The sequence below is a fragment of the Mixophyes fleayi genome, chromosome 10, assembly GCF_038048845.1.
Source record: "Mixophyes fleayi isolate aMixFle1 chromosome 10, aMixFle1.hap1, whole genome shotgun sequence".
NCBI lineage: Eukaryota > Metazoa > Chordata > Amphibia > Anura > Limnodynastidae > Mixophyes > Mixophyes fleayi.
The window spans coordinates 2414449-2427138 of record NC_134411.1 but is presented as its reverse complement, the minus strand read 5'-3'; the positions used below and the strand labels follow the sequence as shown (position 1 = coordinate 2427138).

Genomic DNA, 12690 nt, shown 5'->3' with positions numbered 1-12690 from the left:
TGGTGTCCGGCAAGAAATAGCAAAGTGCTGTCTGGCCTATATGAGCACATCTTGCTCTCTGGATAAACCAACATGCAGCCAGATCGAGGGGTTCTGAGATTAACGTTTCTTCCCTAGGTACAGGGAGCCCCTGAGCTACAGAGGTGTGAAGTATATTGTTATGTCCTTGTTAATAACTGAAGGAGATTCCACCCTTTATAAAAAAAAAGTTAAATAAAAGAAGCGACCATCTGAGTTTGTGCTCTCTTGCATCTGTAAGTAATGACGAATGTGCCGCAGTGACAGTCTGCCATGCCAAGCAAACAGCGCACACGTCTTCAGTCTGCTTGGCAACCAGATTACCAGCTGTTGCCTTTATTTGTGTCGCACACAAGGTGTACTTTGAAGATAATGCACAGCGTTGCCAAACTTGCTACTTCTCCGGTTTCAGACTCTGTGTGGCAAATCCAGACGGCCAGATTAAGAAAAATTACTGGGGATTCAGAAAAAATCTGTATGACGCGAGGACGAGACAAAAGGGCAAAATAAAATCTAAAACAATCCCCACACAGAGGAGACGCATATCCCTTTGCCAAAAGAAGAAGAAAGAAAAGGTGGGGGGGGGACGGGGGACGTACAAGCACATAAAACGCCAGATAAACAAGATGAAAAACATTTCTGAAGAGCATGAAGCTAATATTAGTCCCTTCATAAAGCCGGGCGGATTAATGGATCAGAAATCTCAGTGCCCGAGGAGACGGAGAGAATCTTCAATAGCTCCGCACATATATAGGACATTTGCTGGGATCACAAAGCACAGACCCAATGCAGGAGAATCCTTTGCTTATTAGTTGTAAATCACATTACCGTCTTTTCTGTATGGCGGCAGCATAAGCCGTCACGCCGAACAATGCTCCTGGATACTCCAGTCCTATTTAGTACATTTTATATACTATGGGTCTTATGCATTAAGGGACGTAAATGGCGATTTTGTGCGTATTTTCTCTGCGCATGCCCAGAACCGGACCATACGCCAGAGAACACAGCAATGGTCAATTCATATTTGAGTGCAAAGGACCGTAGTACAGCCTACGATTATCATGGGCGGAATGGGGACGGGACTGGGCGTATGCCCATAGTCAGTGTACAGTCAGGGCGTATGCCCGTAGTCAGTGTACAGTCAGGGCGTATGCCCATAGTCACTGTACAGTCAGGGCGTATGCCCATAGTCAGTGTACAGTCAGGGCGTATGCCCATAGTCATTGTACAGTCGGGGCGTATGCCCGTAGTCAGTGTACAGTCAGGGCGTATGCCCATAGTCAGTGTACAGTCAGGGCGTATGCCCGTAGTCAGTGTACAGTCAGGGCGTATGCCCGTAGTCAGTGTACAGTCAGGGCGTATGCCCATAGTCATTGTACAGTCGGGGCGTATGCCCGTAGTCAGTGTACAGTCGGGGCGTATGCCCATAGTCAGTGTACAGTCAGGGCGTATGCCCGTAGTCAGTGTACAGTCAGGGCGTATGCCCATAGTCAGTGTACAGTCAGGGCGTATGTCGGTAGTCAGTGTACAGTCAGGGCGTATGCCCGTAGTCAGTGTACAGTCAGGGCGTATGCCCATAGTCACTGTACAGTCAGGGCGTATGCCCGTAGTCAGTGTACAGTCAGGGCGTATGCCCATAGTCAGTGTACAGTCAGGGCGTATGTCGGTAGTCAGTGTACAGTCAGGGCGTATGCCCGTAGTCAGTGTACAGTCAGGGCGTATGCCCATAGTCACTGTACAGTAAGGGCGTATGCCCATAGTCACTGTACAGTCAGGGCGTATGCCCGTAGTCAGTGTACAGTAAGGATGTGCCAAGCTGGAGCGCACGCAGTAGTGTTTGGTTCAAGCTTTGGGCATCTCTCAGGTACGTGTGTTCCTGTCGTATCACCTGCACCAGCTACAGATCAGGTGTAAGTGCTGATTACCAGTGATGACGGCTGTGTATACAGCTAGAACATGTGTCTGTAATCAGGAGCAACTGTAACAATGTATTTTATGTACAGTAGACATTAATATCATCCTAATAAATGTATTTCATGGGAAAAAATAAAATAAAAAAACACTTCATTTTTAATGTTTTGTTATTAATGACTATATTATTGACAGGTGATATTAATTAAATAGTTTTTTTTCCTCTGCATTCTTTTGGGACTGTATATTCCACACCATTGGACATATCCTGCAGTGTGATGTCTGTTAGAGCAGAGCGGACCTAGACCCGTATTCATCACCAGACGTATCTTCCCATCCGCTCCTTGTCGCGTTTGGATGTGCATATACCCAATTTATGTGCGTCTGTAAAAAGAACACAGATTACGTTCAGTACGGGTCCCTTAACGAATCAGGCCCTATGACTTTAATGTCTTCCCTAGAAGTTGATGGAAGTCAAGAGGTATCGACTAATGCACTTTAAATCAGGCCACTCGGGTTCACTTAGATACATTACAAATGAAATTGCTCGCCTTGTGTGCAGGCCGGGTACATCCACTGGATGAAGGAGCAGTTTCCTCTTCAGCTGCTAAGGGAGAAACTGAATATCACCTTATAAACAACTGTGTATTAAACCTGCCTGTGTTGCACGGCAGGGAGGGACGGTCTCTCATCCCTTCACTTGGTAACACCAAGTTATATATACATATAGATTTATACGTCTTGCAGGTCCCTATGTGTGGACGCAGGCTCCTTACACTTGACAATGTGACTGTGTCATCATCTCTCTCCTCCCCTCTCTTCCACACGTAGACGCACACACAGACTGACTGCGCTTTTGTGTTTTGTCAGAATTAATGAGAAAAGTTCTCTTGCCCTAGGGGTAATTAGTGTCCTTGGAGTTAAATAAGCTAATACTTAGACACCCCTAGCACAGCCAATTATGTTTGTGTATTGAATAATTGATTCAAAGGAGGGGGAAGGGTTTGCTAATCAGATCTGAGCATAATGAATTGATTTAATTAACAAGGGGATCTTAGGGTCTCTGGGAAAAAAACGAGAGCATTTCACCAGCAGCAGGATAATACTCGGCACATAAATTGAGAGAGGAAGGCAGGCAGCACATTTGCTTTCAGAGGCAGAATCGCAGATTTTTCTTCTCTCAGAATATAATTTTAGATTAGAGAAAAGCACTTTAGAAGCTCGTGAAGCTCAGACGTAGTACCAGCCGGGGCTATGAGCTATCACATACAATTACATTAAGACAAATTTTATTCTGCAAATTGAACAATCCTGGGAAGCAAATTGCTGGAGACTCAGCCTACAATCCCCCTATTCAAACTGTAGGCTTAGTTCATGCAATTTTTCCAGGTGCAGGAGAAAGAGGATCAAACTGTTTTTGTATTAGCGACGCTGAGCAGTTCTGAATGTAATCCAAGCTTGGTGCAATCTAGGCTAAAAGTCACACAATTGTGCAATTATAGCTGGCTCGCTGGCAGAGGACGGTCGGCTGCATAGTAGCGTGTCTGTGTTCCGAGAAACGTGTCCTTCATTCTGTGCGGAGGCTTCTAGTGACGGAGCATCCGAGCTCCCTTCAGCCTCTGGGAGAATGGTGCTGGATAAAGAGGACGGTGAGTCTGCTGTTATTTACTCCCTATACACTGTACTCTGATTTATTCACCGTGAGGGCAGCAGCAGTAGACGCAGGCAGACCTTTTATTCCGTAGCCATGCAGAGATTACCGGCAGCGATTTTCTTTGCTTATCAGGTCAATATTGTTTCTTACACTTGTCATTTCTAGAAAGTAAACACGACTCGCTCTGGTCTCTGTCGCTGCAACATTTCAGGATCGCTGTCTGTCTATTTCTTATTTTGCATTTGGTCAGATCATCTCTTTTCGCTGCTGAACGTTCCTCATTCTAACATCGTGGACTCTACAGAGAGCACACCTCTTGGCTTTTTCCATTGATGCCCGTGTTCACTGCTTGTCTTTATGTCTGAAAATTCTATTAATAGACTGAAGAATAGGGCTGTGCTAAAATGTCTAATAGAGGAGGAAATCCTTGGGTGATAGCAAAACTAATTTACTTTTAAAATGAGACACGTGAAGGACGTAACTGGCAGGAAACAAGTTTTGGTTGTCTGCATATGTGTTGTTGGAGCAGTGTAACGTTGCTGAGAGGATTGGGAATGGGAGAAGTTTGGAGATGTTTGACACCTGGTAACTCTTCTCTGGAAAAACAGTAAATTGTGTTTTGTTTTTTTCCAACACTAATTAGAGTATTCTGTGAAGATATGAAACCTACTGTCAGAAGTAGACTGTAATCACAGATACTTTGCATTCGCTGACCCTAGGCCTCACTTGCACCCATTCAGCACTCCCAATATTTGTGTTGCCACTAAGAATGTTATATGGGAGGAGGGTTAATAAGTGCATCCCCAAGAATCTTTAAAAGTTGGCCCCTGTGCTTGCACCAGGTCTCTCCAGGCTTAGTGTGGACAGAGAGGGGTTAACCCTGGCCACTGGTCTTCAGTTACAGTAGCAGCTGGTCAGGGGCATTTAGAGACGTCTATTTGAAATAAAGGGACTGAAGACCAGGATCGGTGTCAACACAAGCACTTTACTTAAAATCTCTCCAATCCGTCTGCAAAAGATGCTTCTGTGGCTAGCCATTCCTTCTAATGGCCGGACAGATGTCTGACATTGATCTTCTTTTAAAAAGGTAGCAATTATCACAGAGTGCAAACAACTCCCAATTTAGCTGGTGCAGGTTTTTTTTTTGTTTGATCTAAAAGAGTCGTTATTTCCCAGCACTTTAAAGGGAAAATGAGCTGCAGGTGCCTCTAGAACAACTGTACCAGTATTATAGAGCAAATACAGGACAACATAAGACAAGTGTTTTACTAGAAATTGGATTCATGTCAAGCAGGAATAGTGACAGAGAACTCTGGTTAGTATTAATCCTAATGTCTTATCCTTGAAGGTTACAGAGAAAAAAACATCCATTCAATCGACAATACCACACAAAAAAATTACTTTTCCAATATCCTGAGGGCGTAAATGCATTTTTATATATTTATATGGAACCTATTATTGAGCATTGTACTGCTGTATGTATGTATGTATATATATATATATATATATATATATATATATATATATATATATATACAGAGAGAGAGATACACAGACTTACACACATATACACACCTGGTGGTGTTTATATGGGGAATGGCCAGTTTTGTGGTTCTTGTGAGAAGTTATTTTTGGGTCCAAAGTTCCCTTAAGACTGTCCAGGAAGTAAGGGGTCAAGAATAATTCAGTTTTGAAGATGTTATTGGTTGCCAAGTTAAAGGCGACTTGGATAATATATAGTTTTATATCTATCAGGGAGTACTTGGGAACCGAACTGTAGAAAGATCCGTAAACCAATCAAATGTAAATTATTAGCAGAAAAAATGCTACAGAGGAATCGCACGTTCTTCACGGTACAAACGTTCGAGACATAAGAAAAAATATCTATCTGCAAACTTGGTTATGCCTCACTTATCATTTAATAGGTTCATATTGATTAAATTATCAACAGATTGGATCAGCTCGATTTGTGTTTTCCAAGCTGAAGATTAATCCCGTCCCTTCATTGCCAATACCGAAGGGTTCTTGTCATACACAAGACAAATAAAGTTTTATCACCGAAGCACCAAAACTGCGTTACGGAGATTGAGAAAAAAAACTAAAAGTGATAACAGCAAGAGACATTTCAGCAATTTAAGAAACAATCTAAAAAACGATTACTGGGGACATTTGAAATAAGTTGTGGGGTGGGGGCAGGGTGACGACGTTGACCGACCGTTAAATCTCTTACCTGGATCAATTCAGAAATTAACATACAGTTTTAAGCTACGGTGTGACATTATTCACATGAAGATGTGAAAGTAATGTCTTTTCTTGCAAACAAGATTTAAATGAGGCACGTGGGAAATTTCATCAGTGTTTGAGAAAACACTAGTGACGCAGTGTGCGTCACTAGTGTTTTGCTGTATCGTGCAGTTATTGAGAATTTTAGATAGAGATAAGGGGCAGTATCTAAAGGGCTTTCCCTGGAGGTGAGAGACTACTGGCCTATTTATGTGTAAGCTGAGAAGGTTTCAGATGGAGTGCTGTCAGTTTCCAACATCACACTTTCTATAAGTAAATATAATGCACCTCGTTGCTAGTTCAGTCAAATTGCAGTCGCAGCTCTCAGCAAACTCTCCCTAGTAATCACCTCTGGCTGCTGTTCTGAAACTCTGATCAATTAGCTGATACAAACTTCCTTGTGTCCTCCCCGTTGTGCATACTGCGTTGTGTTGCAATAAGTGGTGCAACTGAGGTCACCTTTGTGGGCCATTATGTACCAAGAAGACGTAAATGCACCTACATTAATGCAGCTCGTATTCCTGCGTTTTGTGCCAATCTGCTCTTACCGGTAATAAAAAGTTCATACAGATGGCAAATCCTTCATGCCGGCTACATTGTAACGTAATTGGAGATTCTGTTTTAAGTACCATATTTTTTTATTAACGCCACGATGAAATGACTTAAAAAGATTGCAGGCCTCACTGATCAATACTTTTATGCTTAAAGCTTCCTTTAATCATGCGGACGTAAGTGACATTTCCACCATCTCTTGCTGAAGGCTACACGGCAGCAAGAGAGTTTCTACAATGATTGTCAGGGAATCAGCAGGAAATCTGAACGAGCAAAGGGAAGTCGAGAGCAAAGACTGAGATCTGATGGGTCAGTGTTTAAGTTTCTCCTTCTCCTTTAAGCCATAGTAAACTTAGTGAACTGTTTTGATGCTGCAAAGTGCATCTTCCGCCGCTGGTTAACAAACCTATTCTCTGAAAGATGCTTTGCAAAGTGTGTATCGATTGTATAAACTGTATTATAAAAGGTCAAACTATGGGCCTCTCGCCACCCACCTAACGGCTGGATGCTTAGAGAAAGGATGGAAAGAATGGATCTAGATATGTGGGCTTGTATTGTCTTACCAGACAAAGGGGAACGAGAGCAGGATTCAGGTTGCAGTAATAAAGTTTTGCAGTCAGGAGTTACTCACTGGCTGCCTATTTTACTGGCTTTGTCTTTTATGCCATAAAAATGTAGCATAAAAAGGTCCTTCTTCAATCTTCAGGGTCCTTGTTTGTGACTCCCTCCTTTATTGGGTCTAATTGTCCAACGTTACTAGTTTTTCAACATTTTACATGTTCTCTTTAACCCCCAACAATTCACCAATACAAAGAGGGGCACTCAGGATGTGAAGACTCTCTCAGTCTTCCCAGCACAAATAATTATAACTATAACACAGGTCAGAAAAGAAAATAACAACGGGGGGACTGTTATAGGTTTATGAGTCAGATACGTGTGTGTGCGTCAGTAAAGGACGTTTCTCCATATAGATTAATATATTGGACCTGATAGGGGGGAAGTTTGTATGGGAAGAGGCACAAGGGAATTTGGTACCAACTAGACACAATTTGATGTATTTTATGCTCAGCTTCAATAAGTAATGAGAGATGATCAAGTTGTATTAAAGCTTACTGCCCTAGTATTAAAATAATACTTAGAATTGACAGTATTAGTCTTTATACATTTCGTGATGTGAATCTACTTGCAGGAATTAACTAGAACCTAGATGTATACTGGTTGGAGAGTCACTGGAGTCTTTTGTGAATCAAATCTTAATTATGTAATTAGTTGTGACCTAATATAGACAAAACACTTGGAGTATTACAATTACAAACATGTTTATGGAGACCGATATTTTAGTAATAATAGCTTAAAATTGATTATTTTTTTTTATTTGTATATGAACTGTGATTATAATATATCAGCATCATCATTTATTTATATAGGGCCACCAATTCCGCAGCTCTGTCATTCACATCAGTATATATATTTGCTATTCACCTGAATTAAGCCCTTACCTATATTTAGCTGCCTATTATGTAAAGTGCTGCGTAATATGTCAGCACTTTATAAATAAAAGATAATAATAATATTTAGGGAAACATCTATTGCACCTCAAGGTGGCCTAAGGGACGTGTAAAGGTTGTTGATACATCTGATTCCTTCCTGATCAGATATAAGAGGATCTGTACCCCCCAGATGGTGACCATGGGCATATAATGTTACATTCGTTGGTGTAGTGAGTGCATTGTCGGAGAGTTAAATATATTATATATATATTTATATAAAGACTGAGCAATGAAAACATACATGGTCCAGAATATTGATTCAAATATATATATATATAATTTTTTTTTCCTTCAACCACAAGGTCTGTAACTACCAAGAAATAGTTTTAGGAGACTCACAAATTACTTTTCACTTTACAAGAGCCATTGGCAAAAGTAATGGCCTTGCTGTTGTTTATTCCGTCCCCATATAAAAACGAACTTGGCAGAATCCTTTTATTTTTGGGTAGAGTAATCTTTATGTGAAAATATTTGACTTATTACGACGCGTCGTAAAGCTGTCACACGAGCTTTATGTCATACGTATGAGCAGTAACAACACGATTAGTTACATTTATAGAGCCAGCGCTCAGCACTCGTTAACCCTCTCACTGCCGGCAGAGCTCGGGCTTCTGAAAGGACAAGTCTTAGGGCATGTACGAGTGTTAGAGGATTAATCACTTCTGCATCTTTTTTTTAAGATCGGTGACTCCTGATATTTACAACATAATATCGTTTAACAGTTCACCAGCAAGAATGGAACAAAAGTAATATTATTTCCTTTTCTTCCATCCCTGAAAAATCAATAAAAATGTCAGTTAAATATACTGTACACAACTCTGTGTGTATGGACCTTACACCTGGTTCACAGCCGCAAAGTGTTGGGGGAGAAACGGTTCCTGTTAGAAACTTTTCTCAGAAACAGACTCCCCACCCCCCTAAGAACTGCAAATGTTTTGGGAGTAAGGAATAAAAACCGATCCAGATTTTAGGCCATTTCTGGTTTATAAATAATTATATTACATACATAGGGGGTGGCTGACAACCCTTTCAGTGCCACGGAGGCAGTGGTTACAGTAGTGCCTTCACCCTACATAGGAGGCCTTTGACAGAACGCCTTATGTCAGCTCTGTACAGAACTGAAGAATTGTGATTTTTTTATTTTAAACTGTCCCAGAAGTAGTACTGTGCAGCTTTCATAGAATATGAGAGAAGTAATACTATGCAGTTGTCTATACATTTATAATAAGAGAAATAGTAATGTGCAGCAGTCCATATATATAATAATGGAAGTAGTACTGTGCATCGGCCCATATGTATATAATAAGAACAGTAATACTGTGCATCTGACCATACATATATAATAATAGAAGTAGTACTGTGTACCTGTCCATAAATATATAATAAGTAGTACTGCGCGTCGGCCCATACATATATAATAAGAGAAGTAATACTGTGCATCTAACCATACATATATAATAATAGAAGTTGTACTGTGCATCTGTCCATACATATATAATAAGAAGTAGTACTGTGCATCGGCCCATACACATATAATGAGAGAAGTAGTACTGTGCATCGGTCCATATGTATATAAGAGGAGTAGTACTGTGCATCTGTATACAGTAAGAGAAGTAGTACTATGCATCTGTCCATACATTAATTATATATATATATATATATATATATATATATATATATATATATATATATATATATATATGAACAAGTACTGTGCATCTCTATATACATAAATAATAGGAGTAGTACAGAACCAGGTGATGTATGTGGTCACATGACCACACAGTTGACATCTGCCTCCTCTGGCCCATGCCTATACGATAGGAAGTGATGAGGGGAGGGCCAGGCAGAAAACATTTGAGGAAGAGGTGTGTTTAATTTAAACCCTTCTGGAAGCTCGGGCTCAGTGCGGGGATGTCACATTCTCCCTACGACTAGAAGGGCAGAACTGGAATGGGACGACGCACATGGGCAGTGCTGAGCGCACACATATGTCCAATCCAAGCTCTGGACAACTCCCAGGTAAGTCTTCTTAAGCCGTATCACTTGCACCAGCTGCAGTGCAGGTGTGAGCGCCGGCTGATAGTGATGACTACACGTATGTGCCAGAACATGCATTGTATGTACAGTACACATTAAGAGCATCCTGATTTATGTATGTCATGTAAAAAAAAGATTACAACTTTTTTTATAGTATTATAGTATTTGTTTCATGTGTTCTGATGGGAGTTTATATTGCACATATGACTGTGTGTATCCAGCAGTGTGTTCTGTGTGTCTGTATACGGCAGGTAACGTATAGTTAGAGCGGCTTATACCTGTATTCAAATGGAAACGGTACTTTAGATCCGCTTGTACTTGAATACGGGCGGACGTGCGTGCAAGTTACGTACGATTAATTTAGGTTTTGTTACTCTACTTACGTTCACATTGCGCTCCAAGATGAACCAGGCCCTGAATGAGTAACATTATGTCATTCAGGGGTCTATTTATTTATTCAACAGTGGTACAAATCATTATGTATCACTGCAACCATCTCATTGCTGACCAAGGAGGTTTTTTCAAAATTTTTATTTAGGGACTCTTCAGAATATAACGGCTCTTTACGACCAACATTATTTTCTGCAGCCACGTTATGTATTTTCAATGTTACTATTCCATTTGAATTACCAATAACCACTTCAGTATATCATCATCATCATCATTATTTATATAGCACCAACAGATTCCGTAACACTTTACAATTGGGAACAAACAAAGTAATAAACAATTCTGGGTAATACAGACAGAGGTAAGAGGGCCGTGCCCACAAGCTTACAATCTCTTACCAGTATATTACCAAACGTTCCATGGGCACCCTGGGAGTTTACTTAAAGGACCGCAACGCTTATATAGAAGTCACAATACTGATTGTTACACCCTTGAACGTGTTACAATTTGATCAGAATAGAGAGCTTTATAAAAGACAAACATGTCATCGTGGGGGAAGCATGTCTTCCCAAGTCCATCAGACGTCTTGTGTTTAAGTCTACACAGATATAGTGGAAGGAATCCTTCAACGTAGGTGATAAGAGGACAATATTTTGCATTGTGATAATGCTACAACATCAGAATGTGGGAACATTTACATGTATATATGTGAATATTCAGAGTATTACATAGTTGATACAGGACTATGGGCTCTTTAATAAGACCGACCTATGGTCTTTATTATGGTGGTAATTTACTTGTGTCCTTAGACGCAGAATAATTATCCATTTCACCATTTATTCTGGAGAGAAAATCCTTAAAATTTTTCCAGAATCCCCCGTCCATCACAGAGGGCAGATGAGCACCAGTAATAGTGGAATCACCCTGGAAACTAGCAATTAAATAATTTCTCCAGTAGAGTAAGACTGAATTATCGGACGTCAGGTTGTGTTCTTGGTGCCAGTCATCACTGAAGGTTGTTTGAAGCGTAAATATAAATGATTTGGGGATTTTAGCCCAAAATACTTAATAAATCCCCGTTCCCTTGTAAATGGACACACTGAGCATGAAGTGCAAGCACTGCGGAGAGTATCCGCTCCGAATGTAAGTGGTTTGGAGCAGCTTCGGCCATGATAGGAGAATCTAATGAAAATAAGGTCTGGACACCCCCCTATGTGCCAGTAGTTTACTTCTCTCCATGCTCCTTTCTTTCTATCTTCTCTTTTGAATATGCCCCCCCCCCTCCACCCTCCATTCCCTGCTGTTTATTTTCCCCTATTCCCGCATAGATTGTTCATTCATTTCCTTGTATGTTATCCCTTTGCCTATAACATTTCATTAAAACAGTTATTTCCTTTTTATTTGTGAACATAAGGTTTGGGGAATATATATCTTAAACTGGTGACAGCAGACTTTGATTTAAAGGGAACAGGAGTCAGTGTAGGTAGTGGGGTCTTCATTAACACTTAGGGAGAGCCAGTACCCCAGTCAAATTATCAAGAGTCACTTTCATTAACAACAATAGATTTATATGGGGTGAGGGAACCATTTGTCAGTAATACTTGTATTGAGAGTCACAATCATTTTCTTTTCCATTGATCCGTCACTCACAGTCGCTCGCAGTATTAACCCTTAATCAAAAGGCACGAGAGAGATTGGGGTCCTAAAGCAGGTAACAGCTATTAGACTCACCCAGCCCAGCTTACAATGTGTTTGGTTAGACCTGTCCTATAATTCACATTGCTGAACTAACCCATGAATCCACTTTTCTTTTAATACAGAATTTCTGTTTTCTTCAGCTACTATAACACTGAATTTACCTCTGAAAACTGTCATTTTCCTCTAGCAAAACACTTTTGAAATATTGTCAACATTCCATCTTTAGGGATCTCCCAGTGTGAGCACATGTTTGAAAATGACTGGTTAAATCCAGTCAAGGGCTTGGTCCGTTTCCACTCTGTGACATCCTGAAATCATGACCTGTTATGTGTACCCATTACCAACACATATGGGACTGAGGCCTATCACTGGGAAAAAGTGACATCAGCGAGGCACGAGGCTCCTTGTGGCTCCCAGTAATGCCACTGGTTACTAATGATCTGCGTTCTCATGAATGTTGCTTCAGCACATAAAACGGTGGCGACAGACAAAGTGTAATGATGAATGAATAGATTGTAAGCTTGTGAGCAGGGCCCTCTTACCTCTCTGTCTGTACGTATTACCCTGTATTGTCTTATAAATGTTTGTTTCCGA

The 12690-nt window shown here is 40.8% G+C and overlaps 1 protein-coding gene across 2 annotated transcripts in view; it reads left to right on the top strand.

The window, feature by feature from the left end:
* Positions 1-2853: 2853 nt before the first annotated feature.
* The window catches only part of LMO1 (LIM domain only 1), a 92262-nt gene continuing 82425 nt past the window's right edge, over positions 2854-12690 (top strand). Inside the window, exon 1 of one of the 2 annotated variants that reach the window (XM_075187618.1) lies at positions 2854-3578. In XM_075187618.1, the coding sequence (XP_075043719.1) occupies positions 3557-3578 (22 nt within the window). In that variant the 5' untranslated portion in view covers positions 2854-3556. Of the gene's footprint in view, positions 3579-9904; positions 9991-12690 lie in introns of those variants that run through there. The other variant, XM_075187616.1, reaches the window with a different exon arrangement.